The sequence below is a fragment of the Dryas octopetala genome, chromosome 7 (genome assembly GCF_963921425.1).
Source record: "Dryas octopetala chromosome 7, drDryOcto1.1, whole genome shotgun sequence".
NCBI classification, from domain to species: domain Eukaryota; kingdom Viridiplantae; phylum Streptophyta; class Magnoliopsida; order Rosales; family Rosaceae; genus Dryas; species Dryas octopetala.
The window spans coordinates 20,790,790-20,813,665 of NC_141372.1; the positions used below are offsets into that span (position 1 = coordinate 20,790,790).

Consider the following 22,876-nt stretch of genomic DNA (forward strand, 5'->3'; position numbering starts at 1 on the left):
AGAATATGGCCCGCAAAGAAATAATGGAGCTTTGAGTGTGTTTGATTAAGAAAAAAAATTGTCAGTACCTGTTTATTAATGGACTCTATAAATATTAATAGTTGCTATGAAGTAAATGATCATGTTAATAGAGAACCAGTAAATAAGACAACAGAGAGTACATAATCTATGGACATTAAATAAGCCGATAGTTTTAATATGGTTCTCCAAATAGAACAAGGAGAAAGATGCACTTAAAACGTTGAAATGGTCATGCACACATATCATATATGTATCCATATATATATCTAACATCTAACCAACCAAAAAAAAAACTTCATCAAATCAAAAACTAGATAAGAATCATTAATAATTAATTTGAAGCTCAAAACGGATTAGCATGGCGGCAGCGCCCTTGGAAGTAAATATTCAACTGTTATTTATTTTTTTTACTAAGCAAAAGACTATTTGATTTGTAGGAGACTAGAACTAAAACTCTTTTTTTTTTTTTTTCGTGATACTTACTTTAGTCGCAGATCCTTTGAGTATGCCGACTAAATTTGATCTTATATACTAACTCTCAATAAACTTTCATATCAAAGCTAAGGAAAATAATCAAAGATGATTATTGGAACTTTCATATGTATGGCCATAGATGTTAGAAACTTCTAGTATTTAATGAGATTCATTTTTTGAATTTGGGCCAAAATAATGTACTCGAAACTTCAAGCTTGGGGTTTAGATTAGAACTTCAGGTTCTAAATATTTTGAATTTCATCATTAGAATCCTACAAAAACCATAACATGAACTCCACATATTTTCGAAACGTCAGGTTCAGAGTTCTAAAATATGTATATAGGTCTAATTTTGAAAATCTGGTTATTTAAACCTCATAGGACTTCAGGTCCTTTAATAAAATTAGCAAGTTTATGATTTGATCACATAGCAAGATCCAAGAAACTTCAGGTCCTTATTTAATTACATGAGTACACGAAACATCAAGTTTGATGTTAATTAGGACTGCAAGTCCATATAAATGAAGTAATTTAAAGTTAAGAATTAAACCATGAATTAAATATAACAATTAAAGCAAAAATTGTAAAACATTACAATAAAATATTGTTGGACTTTAATTAGAATTTTAAAAGCCATAAAGCTTTAGTCAGTAAATTGTAAAATTAAAGAACCTAAATGGAAGTCTCCTTAAAATAAATCAAAGATTTCAGGTGTTGATAAAATATGAAAACTTTTAGTTCTCATAAAAACAATCAAGAAACTTCGAATTCTGATTTACTTATAAATATCGAGGAACTTCAAGTCTTCATTTGGGAAAATCTTCTAATCCTTATTTAATTGTATAAAGATTTAAAGGTCTATACATAAGATTGAGGTCTTTAAGACCTCATTTGATTAAGAGTCCAAGCCTGATCTCTTATGTGATAATAGTTGCAATGCCCAATAGTATACAACAATAAAATTATAATTCAATAGTATACAAAATCAACTGTAAGGCCTCGTTTGGTGCATATGATAGGATTGAATAGGATAATAGCTAAATTCATGTGTACTCAAGGAAAAACATGGATAATGTCTTCTAACTTGAAAGAAGAAGATGAATTATTTAATCCCATCATTTTTGGGGGGGATTGGAAGGAATAAGTCTCCCCTTATGATTAGTTCATCTTAATATATCTTATTCCTTTAAGTTAGAAACTTCTTCCTTGAATATACATGAATTTAGTCATTTATCATATCCAATCATATCCTATGCATCTTGATTTTGTATCCAAGATACCATGTTTCTATATAAATAAATGATCTAGATCATTGAGTGATAGTAGATATATCGAATCAATTAATATGATAGTATAGCAATGCAATTTCATTGACCACATCGCACACTAGTATATATTAATGTCCACATCGCACACTGGTAGTTTATGATGCTATTTCATCGGCCAAGTTATGCATATCATCGTGGCGAGATATTTGTGCTGATAACGTGTTATAAAATAAAAGAAAAAGAGAATATAAAAGAGCACAAGAAAGAAAGAAGTAGGGAGAAATCATAGTGTATTTCTCATTCACATAAGACATCTATTTAATATAGGCTCTTGGATGATGAGAGATAAGCCCTCAAGGTTTCCTATTTTACATTGAATTAGAATCTTCTTAATTATCTATATAATTGCTCTAGATAAATATTAAATATGATAATAGATAGTCACATATTTATGATATTTACAAAAATATTTTTTATAATTATTTTTTAATATTAAAATGGAGGGGTGTGTAGTAAGAAGAAGAGGATTGGGGTGTGTAGTGAGAAGAGAAATTTGCCGAGTGTGTAGTGAGAAAAAACGGGGTGTGTAAATAGAAATTTCCTTAATTTTTTAAAAAGAAATGTACAAAACCTTGTCAAGTTCATGATCACGATCTCGATCTCTCTTTTACTTCTTCTTCTCTTCTCAAACGACGAGACGAGACCATGTGGAGGAACTCGCTGAGTTTCTCTTCGAAGCTCCTGTTATCCAACAACCCCTCGCTGTACCACTCTTCCACAAACGACGTCGCTCGGCCGCTGTTGCTCTCTCACTCTAAATCCTACCTCCACTCCCCCTCTCCTTCGCCTTCAGATTCTCTCAAGCTAGGGTTTCAGCGACCCGATGGAGTCCGAGCCCTTTCGGCTACTGCTGCTGCTGTTGATCTAGCGTCTTCGGCCTCAAAAGCTGCGCTCTTGGCTCGCCACTATGCTCGCTGCTATTGGGAGCTCTCTAAAGCTCGCCTCAGGTACACATGTACACAACATATTTTCATGATTTTTATTTTTATTTCTGTAAATATAGAAAAAAATGCGTTTCCTGGGTTGGGTTTTTCTGTAATTCTTTGACTGATATTGAAGTTGTTTTGTGTTAGTTCAGATTGGAATTGTTAATTTTACAGTTCCTTTTTCCATGTAGCAATAGAATAGTACAGGAAAACATTTGGGTAATCGTATTCTGTTAAACGTATTGTCTTTGATAATTTGTACAGAATTTTTGGTGATTATGGGTTTTGTTACTTGCTTAATATGTTCAATTCTTCGGGAGAAAAGATCTACAGTTGATTTATAGTGGCATTAGTTCCTCAATATGTTTATTTATTTAATCTAATTTAAAGGGCAAATTGTTTTTATAACGCTAGCTGTAATAATTTATGATAGTAAGTAGGTTAATTGCACAAACACTTAGGACTCAGTTTGATTTCTCTATTGGAAAAATGTAAAAGCATTCATGGGGTGTTTTTGCCATGTAAACTCATTTTGAGAATTTGACTTACGATTTTTTCACTTTTGATCCAGCATGCTAGTGGTTGCAACTTCCGGAACTGGATTTGTTCTTGGAAGTGGCAGTGCCGTTGATTTTTCTGGACTCTTTTGCACATGTGCCGGTACCATGATGGTCGCAGCATCTGCTAATTCCTTAAATCAGGTTTGCTCTTGGATAACATTATTTTGTACCCATGAATGCACCCAATCTATGTATGTATAACTTCTATATTATGCCAGGTGTTCACTGTGTTTAATCAACGTTTGTTTTTATTAATTTTTTTTTTATATTGCAGTTTATTGTTTGTTTAATTTTTTACCATTAAGCTTGGATGTGTAAGATACAAACAGAAATGAAGCTTAAAGACAAGCTGGGACATGGATCCTGACTATATAGACAGACCAACATGGAAAATTCTGAACAACAAAATAAAATGATGAATTAGAACCTTTTCAAGACTAGGGACTTCTGATCTGGACTGATTGGAGAGCAGCAGTTAATTAGGGCTGTCTTTGATCTTTGTTGTTTAGGTATATTTTGAGTGTTTTTGGTAGTATGTTGGTTGTTTGTAGTTGTAAGGTTCGGTTCTGTATTTGTATTGTCAGGTGGACTAGTTGTTTACTGCTTGGTCTATTTTATTTTGGTTTGAATAAAAGTTTGTCTCTTAAAAAAAGAAAAAAAAAAAAAAAAAAAGAGAGTGCACTCAAAAGTTTAGGACAACTCCTTTTTCCTTGCTTTGTAGGTGGACTTCTTGTCCACTGCTGAGAATTAATTATTGTTTCTTCACTTTATTTAATAGTCTTTGTTCCCTATAAGTAGGCTACGTTAGTCACATTGAGCTATTTGTTTTAAGTCAAAATTGGGTTTATTACTTGAAATAATAAAAAATTTCAGTCATTGAGCCAGGAAAATGTTGTGTTCTACCTCTTGCTTAAGTTATTCTATTTTTTCGATAAGCAGGTAAGTGCACCAGCAACAACATTACAGTAAAGCACCCAGTTAAATTTTCAGGGATAAAGGTCTATTGACCTAGTGAAATTATATGTTGATGAATGTTTGCATGGCACACAAAATGTATGATACAGTTGTAGATAAAGCACTTCCCAATTCACTTCATTATCTTTGTAATGCTGTATGTATGTACAGTGTACTACTCTATATTCTTTGTCTTACTTTATTAAAGGAACTTTAAGAGTTCCCTTTTTCTGTTGAGCAATTGTGGTACTTTTTTGCCTTGCACTAGTAAATCTTGTTTCAGTAGTTGATCCTATGCTGGTTTATGTGGTTTGAGTACTTAATGGCTCATTGCATGCAGTATCTTCAATTTCTTAAAATTAACTTTTTGACTTGATAATGTGTTAAATTACTGTAAATTGTTCAATTTTAGGTGTTTGAGAAAGATAATGATGCCAAAATGAAAAGAACGTGCCAAAGACCACTACCTTCAGGACGCATTACGATACCTCATGCGATCACCTGGGCATCTGCTGCTGGTTTAGCTGGCACTGCTTTGTTGGCAAGCGAGGTGGCAAAATGAATTCACACACTTCCTTTTATGAAAGTTATATAACATTAAGATTCTGATATCTCTCACATGAAATGTTTGATCAGCTGTGAGTTTGGGGACTAATGTTGCAGCTTTTATGACAAGGTTTTTGCAGGCTAATATGTTGGCAGCTGGTCTTGCAGCTTCCAATTTAATACTTTACGCATTTGTATATACTTCGTTGAAGCAGATTCACCCAGTAAACACATGGGTTGGTGCTGTTGTTGGTGCTATTCCACCACTTCTAGGGTAATTTGTCCTTTATTTTTTTTTAGTTACATGCTTTTTTCATTGGACTTCTAGGAGTTACTTTATTTATGGCTTTGGCTATTGACAATTTATGTTTTCAGCTAACTCATAATAACTGTAATCTTTGTTGTTGCAACATATTTGGTGGCCCAAAACTGATCAGGGTTTTCTCAAATGCCCATTAAGCTTAAAGATAAAACAATTTTTTTTTTTTTTTTCAATATCTAATTGAAAATACCCAGTGTTTTATGAATTAGATTTCTACATTTTACGTTCCCTCAAGTATTTTTCTTTATGTCCTACACATGACCTCCCTCTCTGGTCTGAAATTTTTATCACTATCAATGAACTTGCCACTCGTGGCTTCAACTTGCTCAACAATACCTAGACATATCTCTAAGTCTCTCTCTCTCTCTCTCTACTTCCCTCCCTCCCTCTTTCTCTCTCTATCATATCTATTCACACGCATGTGCATACACACACACACACACACCTTGTGCAACTGATTTCCACTCTAGACTGGACCATTTGCAAGTTCAATCCCTTGAACCATGCAATCCGAAGGTGGTGTTTTTTTTGTTTCATCATCTGCTTGGTATAACACTCTTGTGGTCAAGAACTGCACCATATGGAACACAATTATTGCTGATCCGTTTGTCTGTGCAAGAATAGGGGAAGATGATTGACCATTTAGTAATACAGTTCTTAGCTTCTTGAAAAAGGACCTACTTAACTCACTCAAATGAAGTCAGAAATACTTTCCTCATAATAAAATGAATATGTAATTTTGATTGAAGTCGATCTAACAGCATGTTAAGCAGTTGACTTGAATTAACTTTTTATCCAGAACCGACTATTTTTGCATGGTGGCTCATGATTTATATCTTTTGGACTTTCAGTTGGGCTGCAGCTTCTGGCCAGCTTTCGCTCAATGCAATGATTCTCCCAGCTGCTCTATATTTTTGGCAAATACCTCATTTTATGGCCCTTGCATACTTGTGCCGCAATGACTATGCCGCTGGAGGGTATGGATGTTCTGTTATTTGAATTTCTGATGTGTGAAAGTATTGGTGATCCTCTTTATGTCATCAGTTCTTTCAAGGTCTTACTTTAACCATTATGCATCAATGGGATGGATCCACCTATTGTATTGGGAAATTGTTTCAGAATGGGAGTTTGTATTCCTGCCTTTGGCTTCATGATTGATATCTGTTCATTGCAAGAATTACTCAATATCCATTATGCCCTATGTGTTCAAGGTAGATACAATTATATATTCATAATACAAGAATGTTACCTATCCCTAACATTTTCAGAGTGATGGCATGAGTAATCTGTTTTGTGATCCACTTCCTTTTCCCCCTTTCAAATGATTAAGATGGGATTTTGAGAACTCGTAATCAAGTTGATTGTCTAGATAGATAATCTAAGGGGCAGGTGGAATGCTTGTATGTGTGTGAATGTCTGTAGTCACTTGGTTTCTTTAGCGCCTTCCCTCCTAATTTTTTATTTTTATTTTTAATTTGTTGTATATTCAGGTTTAGGATGTTCTCTCTTGCTGATGCTTCTGGTAAGAGAACAGCCTCAGTAGCTTTAAGGAATTGCGCATACCTGATCCCTTTGGGGTTCTTGGCCTATGATTGTGAGTCAAAAGATTCCCAAACAGAATATTACTCTTGTTTTTTTATCCTGTTTCCTTTCAAGTTTTATTTGTATTTTTTATTTCTATCATTGCTAGTCCTCTTGTAAAGTTACTTGAGCGGTTTTTTTTTTCCTTTCTCATTTTAACCAGTTTTCCATCATTTCGGTGTCAACATTGGTATGCATTAAACTGAAATAACACAGGCACGGACACATGCGTGCACACGTGAGTACAAACACACTTAAAATTTGTCAGAACCAAGAAATGCTATCTTATTTTGTTATAAAATAGATTGTTATTAAAATTTTTTGCCCCATATTGTTTGTTTTCCAGATTGAATTTGAGGGTTTACCTACATTCACATGTTTCCTAGATTTACTCTTGGGTGGCTGTAACAAAGGTTACTAGTTACATTTGTTATTGATGGTTTTGGTTGATTTGATGTGTCATTTTTTTCCTTGTAGAATCTAGATTGATTTATTAATTTGTGGTTCCTTGCACCAGTTACCAATTATGTTTCTGTTGGGACAATACTTTGTCTTCCTAGTACTTGTACAAGTGGTTGATTTATTGGATGCCATTTTATTATTTGTGCCAATCTTCTTTGTCGTAGAATGACTAAAATGAACCAAATATAAATTGGGTCTACCAGCCCTTGTGGTAATAGGATCTTAAAATAAATTGGCAAATTTATGAACATGGATGCATAGGATGTTAATCTTGAGTCCACTAAGAACTGATTGAGGATAATTCAATGTTGGGCTTTACATCTTATTTGACCAATTTCATCTCTCCTTTGTCTGCAGGGGGCATGACTTCTGGATGGTTTGTTCTTGAATCTACTGCTCTTACTCTAGCAATAAGTGCAACAGCATTTTCATTCTATCGAGACCGTACCACACTTAAAGCTAGGAGGATGTTTCACGCCAGCCTTCTTTATCTTCCTGTATTTATGTCAGGAATTCTGCTTCACCGTCTCTCTGATAATCAACAATGCCTTGCTGAAGATAATTCAGAGACTAGTATTGAGCTTTTATCGTCCTCACAAGATGGAAATGTCAACCGGAAGAACAGTTTGAGGCACTCCACAGTTGGCACACAAGTGCGCCCACCTGTATCATATGCCTCTGTTGCACCATTTCCTTTTCTTCCAGTTCCTTCATATGCCTCTTCATGATATTTTTTCTGAGTCCCTTGATTTGTACAATGAAAGGTCAAAAGCCTGCCCAATAATGTATTTTTGTGGCAAATGCAATGTCCATTTGCCTAGGTAAACCCTTCCATAAAAAAGCAAAAGCATGCAATTTGTTGCAGATGTGATGTATTTTTCTTGCAAATGTCTGTTTCAAGTGTCGAGGTTTTGGTACTTCAAACTCGGAATGTATTGTTGATTTGAAGTATGAAAAGGGCTGATTATAGAGGAGCGATTGAATCGTCATCTTATTAACGTGATTGGTCATAACAATAACATTGTAAGTTTGTAACAGAATAATGCATTAGTCTTATTTGTTAATAATTGCAAAATTGTAAAAAGAAAGAAAAGAAACAAATATTTCCTATTGAATTCCATGTCTCACCTGAGATGAGAGGAAAGGCCGATGTTACTTGAATCCTGAACCTAACATTTAATCCTACAGAGGTTAACTGTAATGCTATCTTGTAAAAGCTTTCTTTATCAGTATCTAGGAGTGTTAGGGTTTTCTCTAATGATCCTTGTGTGAGTTGCTTGAGAAACCTTACCAGTGAACTATCAAGGCTATATTTGGCCTGCTCCGATACTTTGCAACTCTTTCCAGAGATTCCTAGGCTCAATGTTCCTTCTCATACTTGATTACTTGAGCTCCGGCGATATGCGGCTCAATGAATCCAATATGATCAAGTACTTGAGCTCCGGCGATATGCGGCTCAATGAATTCGATATGATCTAGATCTGGCTCAAATACTTACTATGAGAATGTAAGAAATTTTCTTGAACCTCACAAGCCTAGAAAGTGTATTTTCTCCAAGAATTATGGTGCCATAAGAGTCTTGTTCACCAACCATACAGGCTGCAACCAGGATTGTTTTGTATTCTCTTATCTCTCATCACTTATCTCAACCTGTGAAGATCCTTCCCACTCCTTCACACATGCAAATATGTTAGACAACTGTACGTAAGCACCTAAGTTTTCAGAATCAAGCTCAATGATTCGCTCTGCCGTCATTTTCTTCCCAAGATCCCTGTGTTCATGAGCCACACAACCTCTCAAGATTGATGACAATATGCTTGTGTCTGCCTTATTAGGCATCTCTTCAACATTTATTGCTTAATTCCTCGAAGGCAACCAGCTTGGGAGAAAAGATCAATCATACAAGGCTAGTGTTCAATGCCTGAATCAAATATGATAGTCATATTTCTTCTTAGAGAACCATTTGCTTCCTTCTTCAACCAACTCACAATGATCACAGGTAGACAAATCCCTGTAAATGTAATTTCATTGGGTTCCATGACCATTTGTTTGCATAACCAATTAACATAGAATTCCAAACGACTTCATTAGACTTGATCATTCTGTCAAACAATTTCATTATAATCAAACCCAATGATGGTAGCTGTGGCAAAAATCTGTTCACCATATTCAAGCGAGGATATAGTAGCACATGATTACATGAACTGAGCACACTAGCCATATCCAACTTGTCCATTCTCAAGTCCAGCTTATTCATCTGCCTGAAAAGATCTAATGCTTGAATTGGACAGCCATTTTGACTAAGGCCTACGATCATTGAGTTCCATAATATCAAGCTTATACTTGGCATTGCCTTGAAAATATGTTTTGCATCTTCGAGCCAACTCTTCCACAATTTGAATACAAGGTGAGCATAGAATTAAGCAAGATTGTGTACGTCAAAGGGTCTGAGCTCACTAAATTAATAATAGGCAAGCATCATTAGGACTTCAACACTTGGAGCATGCATCAAGACTAGCACTAGCAACTTTGCAGGCATGTGTGTGCATTTGTTCGGCGTGTTTGAGGATGCCTGAGATACTCATAGCACTTACTTGCAAGCGTAAATGAATTTCCAAGAACACCATTAGTCAGCATTTCATTGAACAGAACTAATGCTCCAATGTTTTCATTATTGCTAAAAATCAATGAATTCCATAACGCAACATCTTGTTAATTTTCTGTATCGAAACCTTTTCTTGATTTGGTCTCTGTGGTTTCAAAAACTCCGCATTTAGCCCTAGTGGTTTCTATTATTTGCAATTTTAGGACATTTTATAACCAATATGAAATTTTTTCTCAAATTTTAACTAATAACTTGTTTAAACTCACAAGTTTTACTCAAAATGACAAAAAATCATGTATGTTACCTTCAATTTGATTTTTAAAACAAAATTGAAAATTTGAGTTTGTTAAAATTGTCTTCATATTACAAATAATATAAAACATAGAAACCAAATGTAGAGTTTTGAAACTACACAGACTAAAACATTTTTTTCCCTTTCACTTTTATTAATTCAAAATTGAACTCCTCTTCTCAATATCATTTGATAAAAGAAAAATAAAATTTTCATTTCTAAAAAATAAAATAAAAACATTACATGCATCTATAACTTTGGAAATTAAATAAAAAATATAATATAATATAATTTGGACACGTACTTTTGCCATCTATCACTTTGGAAATCCAAGTCCAGGTCCATTACATGCATTGATTGTCATCCAAAGCACGTGTACCTTCTTCACTCTACGAAATCATATATTACAAATTTACAATTAGAGAATTCCAACGCCTCCTCTGAAATGCTAACATTGCTCTCTACCTCTGACCGCACACTTCTTTATTTCCCTGAATTGTTTTGTTGAAAAAATAAAGCCAGCAGCCATGTTTCCATTGGCATACAATACGGAATCAAGGCGAACGTCTAAGTCTTCTGACAAAGGCTGGTGGATTTCATAAACAGTACACATCGCAAATCCCATCCACTTATCAGTTAACCAACCTGGATGCAGCTCTACACCTACTGAAGATCCCACATTTTGATAATTGAACCACTCTGGAATTTCATTTCCAGGAGCAAGAAAATCAAATCTATCAACTCTACCAAATTCAGGTTTGGGTTTCCGTTTGGCTTTGCCTGTACATGGAGGAGGGCACTTCACTTATGGCAGTTCCACTCATATCAAGCTTCTCCAAACACTCTACATGGCCCAACTCATTCGGCACTTTCTCAATCTTTGAACAACCAGAAATATTAAGAACTTTGAGAGATTTTAAGCCACATACACTGTTGAGAAGGCCCACAAGGTTTTTGCAATCTTTCAAGTTCAACAAAGTAAGTCTTTCAAGCACTCCAATTGACTGGTCAACCTCATGCAGTTGTATACATCCTTCAAGAATCAGAAGCTCAAGATTTGGCATACTTTTAAAGTTTGGGGTGCTCACAAGATTCAAAGAGTGAATGAGGTTAATACTTTTTAAATTGTATAAAGGCTGTCAAGTAAAAGCATAGAAAATTAGCTTCCATGATTTAAAAACTCTTATGGGTAACAAAAGATTAAATAAGTAATAGGATACGTACCTTTATTCCCATCTGAAAATTTTTAATGCAACTCACGGCAAGTTAAGCTCCAACAGCTTCTCAAGGTTGAAATGTGATGGGAAAGATTTTAACGGATATCCGACCCAATCAAGAATCCTTAAACTATTGGGAAGATATTCAAGCTCATTATACACTACAAGAAAAAAGGGTTTGGGAGAGGAACGGAATTCGTCGCCCAAAGTAGAGTTTCGTCGCCCAAACTTTTGGGCGACGAAATTGGTTCGTCGAGCAATTATTCGCCCAAAATGTGTCGCCCAAGAGTTTGGGCGACGAACCCATAAATTTCGTCGCCCAAAGACACCTGGGGCGACGAATTTTTTTTGTCTCCCAAAACATAAAATTCGTCGCCCAAAGCATGTTTAGGCGACGGAAAAATTTCGTCGCCCAAACCATCTTTGGGCGACGAACACACATATTCGTCGCCCAAACCCTCTTTGGGCGACGAAATTATCCGTCGCCTAAACAAGATTTGGGAGAGGAATAGCTAATTTCCTCGCTGGAACGTGCTTTGGGCGACGGACAAATTTCGTCGCCCAAAACCTCTTTGGGCGACGAACACCCTTATTCGTCGCCCAAAAAGTGTTTAGGCGACGGACAAATGTCGTCACCCAAACCATCTTTGGGGGACGAATAAGGGTGTTCGTCGCCCAAAGAGGTTTTGGGCGACGAAATTTGTTCGTCGCCTAAACATGCTTTGGGCGACGAAATTTGTCCGTCGCCCAAACGTATTTTATTTAAAAAAAAAATTTTTATTTAAATTATATATATGAATTTAATATTAAAAAAAAAATTCTTTATTCAAAAATTATATAAAACAAAATTAATAAATTTATATATCCAAAATATCCATACAAAGTAGAAACAATTTAATTAATACATACATACAAATAACTAATGGCCCCCTAGGTCAGTAGCATCATCGACACCGGTGGAGGAGTCTGGCATGCACTGGTCAATGTTGGGCGGCAGCACAAACCCAGGTACAATCCTGGCCAACTGGCCAAACATCTGCTGCATCTGCTGCACCTTACTCGTCTGCTCCGCATATGCCGCTCTCGATTCTTCTAGCTGACCCTTCAACAATTGCACTTCAGTGGTCAGGTTGACTATATCTGCAGATGGCTGAGATGAAGACCCGGCACTGAGATCACGAACCCGACCCGCTCCCATTCCGCGTATCTCCCTACCACGCCTAACACCCAGTGTCTCCGTCATAATACGAAGACCGGCATCGGGATCGGGGACTGAGATCGTCTCCAACGGAGTGTCCGGAGGGTACTGGCTGGCCACCTCCTCCAAATAACTCGCCTAGCTTCTTGGCGAGCATCTCAGCCTTCAAAATATTATACACAAGTTAGGAATTAAGAAATCAAATACAAAAATTTAAATTTGTGAAATAAAACTAAAATATAAAAAACTAACGTGTTTCGCCTTGCCCTTGTCGTTGCCGGGTCGGGCATAAACATCTCCGTAGTTGTCGACCTCCGGAAATTGCGAACCAGCCTGAAAAAGAATGTAATGTTGACAAAAACTCAAACAATACTAAGGAATATATATATTAAATTAAATAATAGCGCACCTGACGATATGACTCCACCCGGTATGAGAAGGGCATGGAACCACCATGATGATCAATCCTTGCGGGCGCTTTCCGGTTCTGAAGATTGGCATTCGACTTCCTCTGTTAAATATGAAGCAAATTGGAAATGCACATATTAGTGTATACACAATAAAGGAATAACATAAGAAAAAATAATTTTGAAGTCCTAAAATGATATAACATACCAAAAATTCCGGACTCTGAAAATGAGTGCACAACCACTGCCACTGATCAAGCCGAGCTGCCATCTCCGGAGAAGGGCTGACCAATGCCTCATCTGCCGATCCAAACATGTTATATTCTTTGTGCAGCTCGTGCTTCCATTGTGCGTACACTTTTCTCAATAACTTCTCCATATACCTAGCTACATCCGGATCCTCCATCCGAATGTCATAGTTTACCTGAAAAAAATGCAATTATCAAATTGTTAGGAATGATCAAATTAATTATTTTATATTAATCGAAATATACTCACAGAAATGGAGCCCATAATGCTCCTCTTGATGGCGTCATCAACCTTTTCCCAACTGGGGAAAAGCATGGGGCATTCACCACGGATAATCGATCCGACAAAGGAAGCGAATGTACTATGGACCTCCTTGCTCGGTCGTAGGTGACCTTGCTCAATAACGATTCGAATCCTCTCGTTCGTCGTGCGAGTGATTCGCGACGCCTTCAACCCTCTACTTATCCCCCTCGTGGTTTTGGTACCTAGAAAAGCAAATATAACATATTAATTTCACAGTAATCTTATAACATCTAAATAAAATTAAACATAAATACAAGTGATGTGAAAACATTTAACACAAGTGATGTGAAAACATTTTTCTTACTCTCTGATGATGAGGCAGTACGAGTGGATGATGCAACATTATCATATGCACCATAACGGTGACCCCGTCGGGCCCTCCGTGCCGACTGAATCCCAGACCCAGTACTAGATGAGAGATCTGGGGATATCGCCGGGGTCGAGTCGCCCTGGGCTATGAGGTCGGGCTGGGCTGCAGGGGCGGGCTGGGCTGCAGGGGCGGACATAGATGCTAAAGTGGACCTCCGAGATCCACCCCTGTTCGAGATCAAACTCATCTGCACAATTCAATAAATATTTATGTTAGTAAAAAAGAAAACTAAAGTAATAACTTACTAATCTGAATCATCATTATCACTTACTAATATGAATCACCATTATCAATTACTAATCTGAATCACCACTAGAAATACTCATTTCATCATCATCATCATCGATACCATCAACATCATCATCTTCATATTCATCTTCATCTTCATCTTCATCTTCATCTTCATCTTCATCATCATCATCATCATCATCATCATCGATGAAATCATTAACATCAATTCGGGGAAGTGGCCCAAGATCAATTGATAAGGCATCGATCTCAATTGGAGGAACGTCATGTATCTCGACTTGTTGTATGATAACATCATTGTTGTATGGATTAGGTATGGTCGAAGATGAATCCTCTTGATAGGCCACGTCATCCTGATTTTCTTTTTCTGGAATATCCCATATATTTCGATTCTGAATCATCTGAGCTACTTTCCAACCCACACCCGCCTTAGGGTCATCCAGATAACATACTGGTTTTGCCATTGTGGCAAGAATAAATGGATCATTCTCATACCATCGAGTGTTTGTATTCACAGATATTAAGTCGTAATCGAGTTTAATACTGTTGTTCCTATTCGGGTCTGTATTAAACCAATCACACTTAAATAACACAACTTGAAAGCGATGCGAGTACAAGACTTGATGTACACTCGTCAGCTTGCCGTAGAAATCAACCGTGCCAGTGTCCAAGTTCTCTACACAAACCCCGCTATTTTGAGTGCTCAAGATGGCATCTCGTTCTACAGTTAAAAACTTGACTCCATTCACATTACATCCGGAAAACGTTTCAACCCATTGAATACCACTCGCCAAACTCATTAACTCCTTGTATAACGGCGAATTATCATCAGTCAGCTTTTCCATCTGTTAAAAGACAATGGAATTAATATATTACAAAAAATTTACAAACACATGAACGAACTGATCATTATTGTCAGTAATTACTTACATGTTCCTTAAACCATTTAGGAAACAATTCCCGATGCTTTTTCTGTACACGTTCCATGTCCCATCTTGGATAGTCGCGCTTCATTAGTTCCTCATGCTCAATGCGTAAAGAGTCAACTTCTTCGCAATTGTTGAGTATGAACCAATGAGCCACCTCCATATCGTGTTTCGAGAATTCAACAGCTGATTTAGGGGCTTCGCCAAATGGTCGTGTAATTTGAGAAAAGACAGAAAGTGTCTCATTTTTTTCACCGCCGTCGTCGTTGCGTTGGGGGCGATTGAATGACGTCTCAACACTGCTGAGGTACATTGCACAGTACGTGATGGATTCATTTGCAATGTATGCCTCTGCTATGGAGCCTTTGGGGCGTGCCCGGTTTCGGACGTACCTTTTGTAATTACCCAACATTCTGCAAATGTAATTACATAGTGAGAAAACTTTTATGAATAACATAGAGCTGAACTTGAAGAATAGTAATGAAATAGTTTAGAAATTGTTACCTTTCTATTGGGTACATCCACCGATAACTGACCGGCCCAGCAAGAATTGCCTCTTGCGGTAAATGTATCATTAAATGAATCATTATATCAAAAAAGGCCGGTGGAAATATTTATTCAAATTTGCATAAGATGTACACAATCTCATCTTTCAATTTTGACATGTCCGACACGCGCAACGTCTTAGCGCAGATATGCTGAAAGAACCTCGACAACCCAACAATCGGTTCAACCACATCTTCGGGCAAAAACTTTCGAATACCCACCGGAAGCAGACGTTGCAATAAAACATGACAATCATGACTTTTCAAGCCCAAAATTTTTCCAGGAAATTTGACCGATGCAAGAAACTTTAAGAATTCTTTCTTGTCCACAGGCTTCATGGTATAAAATGGATGTTTCTTTATCATTTTATCACCCTTCTTCGTTAACCACAAATGTTTCCTGATGCCCATTTCTTGCAAATCTTGTCAAGCCTTAATTGTGTCCTTTGATTTTCCCTCAATGCCCAAGATTGTCCCCACCAAACTTTCGCACACGTTCTTCTCAATATGCATTACATCGAGATTGTGCCTGATTTTCAACTTGGACCAATACTCCAACTCGAAGAATATCGACTTGTTTGTCCAATTTAGATGTGCAGGTGACCTTGGCATATTTCATTCTTTGTTAGAGGGATGTTTACCAATCCGGCCAAATTCTAAGTTATTCAACTGCCTCAAGATGTCATCACCAGATAATTCTTTAGGTTTCACGCCCATCTCCTTTTTTCCGTCAAAGGCCTCCTTACTGTGACGCCATTTATGATCCCCCGACAACCATCTTCGGTGGCCCATATAACATACTTTACCACCGTGCCAAGCGGAAGTTATATCTTTATTACAAGTAGGACATGCCATATAACCCTTGGTGCTCCAGCCTGATAAATTTCCATAAGCTGGGAAATCATTTATTGTCCACATGACTGCCGCACGCAAGGAAAACATTGTTTCGGTGGACTTATCATATGTCGGCACACCATTTTGCCACAATTCTTTCAGCTCATCAATCAACGGCCGCAAATATACATCGATCTCCTTGCCAGGGGATTGCGGTCCTGGAATTAATAGCGTCATAATTGTGAATTCTTTTTTCATGCATTTCCAGGGAGGCAAATTATAAGGAACCACGACCACTGGCCAAGTGCTGTGAGATGTGCTCATATTTCCGAATGGATTAAATCCATCAGTAGCAAGTCCTAATCTGACATTTCGTGCATCTGCTGCAAAATCCGGATATATCTTGTCAAATTCTTTCCATGCGCTTCCGTCTGCAGGATGTCTCATCACATCATCCTCAACCCGCTTATCTTTGTGCCACCTCATGTCACTTGCAGTATGTGTCGACATGTACAATCGTTGCAACCTTGGCTTAAGTGGGAAATAACGCAACACCTTTTGCGGAATCTGTTTCTTTCTCTCTACAGACTTGTTCTTATATCTCGGTTCATTGCACACAGGGCATTTATCCTTCCCTTGGTGTTCTTTGTAAAACAGTACACAATCATTCTTGCATGCATGAATCTTTTCATATCCCAAACCGAGATCTTTCAACACCTTATTCGCAAGATAATGGGTTTCAGGTATATGATTGTTCTTTGGAAGCATTCGTTTCAAAATCCCCATCAACTGATCATAACTTCGATTCGAATGTTGATTAAGTACTTTCCAATGCATTAACTCCACAACAGCAGTTAGCACTGAGAACTCTTCACAACCAGAGTACAATTCCCGCTGAGCTTGTTTCAACAATCTCTCGTACTTATCAAACTCTTCTCTTTGGACTTCGGGCAACCCATCATCTTGATCCATATTATCGCTCTCTGTATCATGCTGACTGACTTCGTGATCTAGCGATGCATATGGATAAGCATCGTTTATTATGCCCATCACTTGGTCATTATCATCAGCAACAGATTCAGTAGGCTGCAGAATTGTTCGGGTCTCCGAGGACGTCGAAGCATAAACTCTCGGTTCACCATGATAATACCATGTCGTATAGTTGTGTGACATCCCAAATCTCACCAAATGAATTCTGACTTCACGCACTGTCTTCCATAAAGAGTTGTTACAATTCCGGCACGAACACCTTATATTATTCTGAGCATTGACATGTTCCTGTGCAACTTGGATAAATGACTCGATCCCATACAAATATTCATCACTAACACGATTCGTATTACGTATCCACTGTCGGTCCATGATGCCTGTTTCCATATTACACGACAATTAGAAAACGATGCGTCACCATTCTTCGTCTCCTTATGCCTCCGGTAAGGGCCCTATCCCATTCGAGAATGCACATATGTGTCGTGGTTGTTGGCTCACACGACGTAGTTTCGATCTGGGAAAATTTCGGCAGCATCTCCCTATGGTTCTCCAAGTGCACGACGTAGATATTTAAAACAAATATCTAGTATGCACTCGAAGAACACATAAGGAGATGTTGCCGAAATTTTCTCAGATCAAAACCACATCACATGAACCGCTAACCACAACACATAATTGTGCACTCCCAAACTGTCCATGGGTAATTTGGACAATTCAAGAATCATATTGGAGCGCAGTCACGCCAAGCGCCCATGCGCGCTCCAATAGACTCTCGAACGGGTCTAAGGTGAATTTAAATTTAGTGTACAAAGTTATCCACTGATAACTTCGCACGACTAGTTAAATGTACAAAGTTATCGATTGATAACTTCGCACAAGCGCTTCGTGCCACATGACCTCACCCAGTACTCGAGGAGTGCTGGACTACGTCATCGAAAATTTTGCAATTACAACTAAACTAAATGTAACATACAAACTAAATTATAATTAATTTAACAATATACATATAAGCATACAAACAAACTATTAAATTTTAGCATATAAAAACATACAAATTAATTAATGAATTTTATAATTAATTTTAACATACAAACTAATTCACTCAAAAATTTAATACAATTATATATGAAACATTAAATACTAAATCATACAAAAACTTAACTAAAAGATAAATTAAACACATACCTCACCAAAAATGCAATTATCCTTCACAACAAATGCAACACTATCCTTCCTTCACCAAAAAAATAAATCATTGTCAAATATGGGCCCAACATCAATCTAAATTCAGATTTCACAACCAAACCACTAAATTAAAAAAACCCACAACATTAACTAATTACCACTAAAATCAGAAATTTCACAATCAATTTATGCAAAATCCACAACAAGTACAAAATCCACAATATTAGAAAACATAAAAAACAGAAAATACAATAAAAAACAGAAAATACCAATAAAAAACAGAAAATACCATAAAAAACAGAAAATACCAGAAAATACCAGAAAATACCATAAATTAAAAAAAAAAAAAAAAAAAAACAAATACCTGTGAGCTGCTTTCGGCTTCCAGGGGGTTTTGGGTGGGTGGTTTCGGCTGGGGGGGGGGGTGAGCTGCTTTCGGCTTCCAGGGGGGGGGGTTTTGGGTGAGTGGTTTCGGCTGGGGGGGGGATGGGTTTCGGTGGGGGTGGGTGGGTTTCGGGTGGGGGGTGGGTTTCGGCGGGGGTGGGTATTTGCGGGGGTGGGTTTCGGCGGGGGTGGGTATTTTCGGGGGTGGGTTTCGGCGAGGGTGGATTTTCAGGGGAGGGGCGGGTGGGTCTCCGATGGGGGGGGTGGGTTTCGGTAGGGGGGGTGGGTTGCTGATGGGGGGGGTGGGTTTCGGTAGGGGGGGTGGGTTTTCGCGGGGGGTGGGTTGCTGATGGGGGGGGGCGGTTTTGGGTTTCGGGGAACGAGGGAGGAGGAGGAGGAGGCGGAGGGAGGAGGAGGAGGAGGAGGAGGGAGTGAGAGCTGAGGGAAAGAGGAGGCGCTGCGAGGGTGAGGGGCTGCGCGGCGCTGCGAGGGTGAGGTGAGTGAGTGATCGAGCTGACTGAAGTGAACCCAGAAATGGGTATAAATCGAAAGACTTTGGGCGACGAACATGAATTCGTCGCCCAAAGTGACTTTAGGCGAGGAATTAACACATTCGTCGCCCAAAGTTACTTTGGGCGACGAATGTGTTAATTCCTCGCCTAAAGTCACTTTGGGCGACGAATTCATGTTCGTCGCCCAAAGTTGTTGACTTTAGGGCACCGTTTTATCCCGCCATAATTTCAGACTTTGGGCGACGCACTGTTCGTCGCCTAAAGATACATTTCGTCGCCCAAAGTTGAATTTTTTTATGAACCATGGTCGTTCATACGTTCGAGCTCCAATACCAAACTTCTAGATCTCCAATTGACCTAATATTTTAGAGGAATGATCTTTGAGTGACAAACTAATAAATGAACGGTTCAGATTGTTAAAAACACAATCGACATATAAGGTTCTACATATAAATAAGTGATTTTTGCATTTGAAGACTAAAATTATATCAACTCTTTCGTTAAAACCTTGTAGCTTCAATAATTGTGAAGACCACAACGTGATTATCACAATCAGAGCCATTCTTCATATATGTTCATACTCAAAGATCAACCCTGGAAAAAATCGGCTCAATCGGAGTTCATCTACCCGTTCGATTATTATTATAAGAATCAAGATCGTTCATACATCCTAAATGCTAAACCTAACTTCTACATCTCCAGTTGAGTTAATTTTTAATTTGCATGGATGATCTTTGAGTGAGGCACTAAGGAATGATCGGTTCGGATCGTTAAAAACACAATACAAAAGTGATCTTCTACATACAAATACACTTAAAGAGTATAATTATATTAACTTTTGGGTAGAAATTTTGGTGATTCAACAATTTGTGAAGACTACAATGTGATTTTAACGATCGGAACCGTTCATTCTATTCGTTTATACTGGAAGATCATCCCTGCAAAAAATCGGCTAAATCGGAATTCATCTCATACTTCGATTCGTATTAGAAAATTTACAATCGTTCATAAGTTCAACCACCGTTACCTAACTTCTACATCTCTGATTGAGCTAATTTTTTGCATGGATGATCCTTAAGTGGGGAATTAAAAAATGAATGGTTATGATCTTTGGAAATACAATCGTATAGTATGCTATTACATATATAAAATTGTAAACAAAAAAATATTCTTACTTTGGGCGAGGAACTACAAATTTCGTCGCCCAAACTGATCTTGGGCGAGGAACCTAACATTTCGTCGCCCAAACAAACTTTGGGCGACGAATTGTGAGCTTCCTCGCCCAAACCATTATTACAAAACAGGATAATCCTTTGGGCGACGAACATATTTCGTCGCCCAAAGATACTTTGGGCGACGAACATAATTTCGTCACCCAAAGTATCTTTGGGCGAGGAAATGTATATTCCTCGCCCAAAGTATCTTTGGGCGACGAACATATACTTTGGGCGACGAAATATGTTCGTCGCCCAAAGTAAGTTTGGGCGAGGAATATACATGTTCGTCGCCCAAATTGTCTTTGGGCGACGAACATGTATATTCCTCGCCCAATATATTTCTCAATTAATTGTTTGTTGTTAATGTTTAGGCGACGAACATATTTTCGTCGCCCAAAGTAACTTTGGGCGAGGAATGTGTGATTCGTCGCCCAAACCTTCTTTGAGCGACGAACATGTTCGTCGCCCAAAACTTTATGACTTTGAGCGACAAATTTTCTTGTTCGTCGCCCTAAATTGCTTTGGGCGACGAATATATGTTCGTCGCCCAAAGTTTGGTCGCCCAAATATGTTTTTCTTGTAGTGATAGAGACTCGCATTATTAATTTTGAGGTATCTCAGTTTGTTCATCATTGAAAAGGCACTCGCGTCCACATTTACTCGTGGCCCATCCATTGACTTCAAAATTAAGCCTTCTAGTATTTCTGTACCCTATTAAACAAGAATACAAAATAGTGAACCTCATAACTCAAGAAAAATGGTTAGTACAGTACCTTGTTACATAATATATTAACAACTATAAACTTATTCTTGTACTTAAATTCCCTTACAATATTTTTGCTTAAGAAATAATTTGCATCTTCACAAAGCCACAACCTACTGCGCCTGCCTAGCTCATTAGGAGATTCTCGGATGATAATTTCCCGACCCATTTCTTGTAGAGAATCATGCATCCATAGCCATTCCCGAACAATTTCTTGTAGCTGAGAATCATGCATCCATACCCTTTCAATAGTTAAGAGAGATCTCTCGACAAGGATGTTTATTCCAATAATTGCAGAAAGATCACAAGCAGTTAGTATTTTTATTACATGATCTCTGTTCTCTGTGTTAAAGAAACATGCAATGTCTAGGAATATTTTCTTTTCCTCCCCATCTAGACCATCTTAACTAATCTTAACTAATCTTAAATAACCTCTGAAAGAAACGGAGGATTTCATTCAGTGACTCCAAAACAAAATGCAACCACCCATAAGGTATAGAGCGTACCAACAGAGCCAACCGTATAGTTCATCCAGTGTTTCCTATAAGATGAAGTTTTCAGCTTCCTATGAAGAATAAAAAGTTCAAGCAGGCTCCAACAGTTGATACATTTATTTGGGACTTCAAGAACAGAACAGTCGAGAAAACAGGTAGCAATGACAACCCTGCACAATGTCAAGCAAAGCAACAGTTTGGCATGCTTCCTCAATTGAACGGTCCTTCCATTGATTCAGTATAGCTTCAGCAACAGGAGCAATCCGATGCTGCAGTACAGCTGCACCAAGGGGTCCTACCAAATTGAGCCTTGTTGCAGCAGAAATAATGTCTCTCATTGTAATAACATGTAGGCTCTTCGAGAAGTACTGCTATCTAACCCAAGCAGTCCACATATAAACCCAAATCTAGGAGCATGGTGAAAAGAAGCCACCCCAGAACTTAAAGAAGCTTCCCTTATAGATTTAAGAAATGGTATTTCTGAATAGACAGCTGCAACCACCCTCATCAATGCGGACCCTTGTGTAATCGATGCCTTTCTGCCCACTTCATTAGTTAACATTGCATCCAACATTTTGTCAAGTTTACACTTGGTTTCCAAATCAGGTGATATTGTTGTAGAATACACAAAAGGAAGGAGTATGCTGCCAGTATTCTCCAACAAATGGATTATGAAAGTTTTGAGATTTTCAGGACCATAATGCGAGCTTGGATTGCAGCCTCAAGACCAAAAGAATGAGCAAAACCACCTTTTGGGAGAATAGAATCGAGCAGTTGCCATTGGCTCCACTGTAAAAAGGACTCTGATGAAGGACGTTAATTTCTTAATTTTCTTTGTTTATATCCATAGGAGCACAACCACCAGTTGGGAGGTTAGAATTGAGCAGTTGCCATTCGCTCTGCTGTAAAAGGGAGTCTGGCAAAGCACGCTTCCTGTTTTCTTTGTTTAACTCCATCTCATT

General features: G+C 37.9%; 3 protein-coding genes and 3 pseudogenes across 4 annotated transcripts; 1 reads left to right on the plus strand and 5 right to left on the minus strand.

The window, feature by feature from the left end:
• The first annotated feature begins 2,410 nt into the window (after positions 1 to 2,410).
• Positions 2,411 to 8,244, plus strand: LOC147280452 (protoheme IX farnesyltransferase, mitochondrial-like). The gene is made up of 7 exons (XM_086251432.1): positions 2,411 to 2,770; positions 3,321 to 3,450; positions 4,676 to 4,813; positions 4,950 to 5,083; positions 5,983 to 6,108; positions 6,622 to 6,725; positions 7,532 to 8,244. The coding sequence occupies exons 1-7, from the start codon at positions 2,469 to 2,471 to the stop codon at positions 7,900 to 7,902; spliced, it is 1,305 nt and encodes a 434-aa protein (XP_086107558.1). The 5' UTR covers positions 2,411 to 2,468; the 3' UTR covers positions 7,903 to 8,244.
• Positions 8,245 to 8,757: 513 nt separating this feature from the next.
• Positions 8,758 to 10,684, minus strand: LOC147280453 (putative pentatricopeptide repeat-containing protein At1g77010, mitochondrial; annotated as a pseudogene).
• Positions 10,595 to 21,655, minus strand: LOC147280454 (TMV resistance protein N-like; annotated as a pseudogene). The gene is made up of 5 exons (XR_015123268.1): positions 21,488 to 21,655; positions 21,251 to 21,368; positions 17,280 to 17,282; positions 11,296 to 11,449; positions 10,595 to 11,207 (listed from the first exon to the last, which is right to left on the minus strand). The product of XR_015123268.1 is annotated as a TMV resistance protein N-like (transcript).
• On the minus strand, positions 12,509 to 18,588 carry LOC147280455 (uncharacterized). Its single transcript, XM_086250088.1, has 7 exons — positions 18,545 to 18,588; positions 13,750 to 14,002; positions 13,392 to 13,627; positions 13,102 to 13,317; positions 12,896 to 12,997; positions 12,739 to 12,819; positions 12,509 to 12,649 (listed from the first exon to the last, which is right to left on the minus strand). The coding sequence occupies exons 2-7, from the start codon at positions 14,000 to 14,002 to the stop codon at positions 12,509 to 12,511; spliced, it is 1,029 nt and encodes a 342-aa protein (XP_086106214.1). The 5' UTR covers positions 18,545 to 18,588.
• Positions 13,998 to 15,481, minus strand: LOC147280456 (uncharacterized). The gene is made up of 2 exons (XM_086249951.1): positions 14,995 to 15,481; positions 13,998 to 14,909 (listed from the first exon to the last, which is right to left on the minus strand). The coding sequence occupies exons 1-2, from the start codon at positions 15,445 to 15,447 to the stop codon at positions 14,112 to 14,114; spliced, it is 1,251 nt and encodes a 416-aa protein (XP_086106077.1). The 5' UTR covers positions 15,448 to 15,481; the 3' UTR covers positions 13,998 to 14,111.
• LOC147280457 (urease accessory protein F pseudogene) lies at positions 21,607 to 22,870 on the minus strand (annotated as a pseudogene).
• Between the last annotated feature and the right edge of the window lie 6 nt (positions 22,871 to 22,876).

Bases quoted from the DNA above. Each gene is read 5' to 3' on its own strand.
- LOC147280452 (XM_086251432.1), top strand. From the start codon at position 2,469: ATGTGGAGGAACTCGCTGAGTTTCTCTTCGAAGCTCCTGTTATCCAAC. The intron at 3,451-4,675 runs GTTTGCTCTTGG...GTTCAATTTTAG, and splicing joins CTGCTAATTCCTTAAATCAG to GTGTTTGAGAAAGATAATGA. The intron at 6,109-6,621 runs GTATGGATGTTC...TTGTATATTCAG, and splicing joins AATGACTATGCCGCTGGAGG to GTTTAGGATGTTCTCTCTTG.
- LOC147280455 (XM_086250088.1), bottom strand. From the start codon at position 14,002: ATGAGTTTGATCTCGAACAGGGGTGGATCTCGGAGGTCCACTTTAGCA. The intron at 13,628-13,749 runs GTAAGAAAAATG...TTGCTTTTCTAG, and splicing joins TACTGCCTCATCATCAGAGA to GTACCAAAACCACGAGGGGG. The intron at 12,820-12,895 runs GTGCGCTATTAT...ATTCTTTTTCAG, and splicing joins GGGTGGAGTCATATCGTCAG to GCTGGTTCGCAATTTCCGGA.
- LOC147280456 (XM_086249951.1), bottom strand. From the start codon at position 15,447: ATGTTATTCATAAAAGTTTTCTCACTATGTAATTACATTTGCAGAATG. The intron at 14,910-14,994 runs GTAAGTAATTAC...GTCTTTTAACAG, and splicing joins CTAAATGGTTTAAGGAACAT to ATGGAAAAGCTGACTGATGA.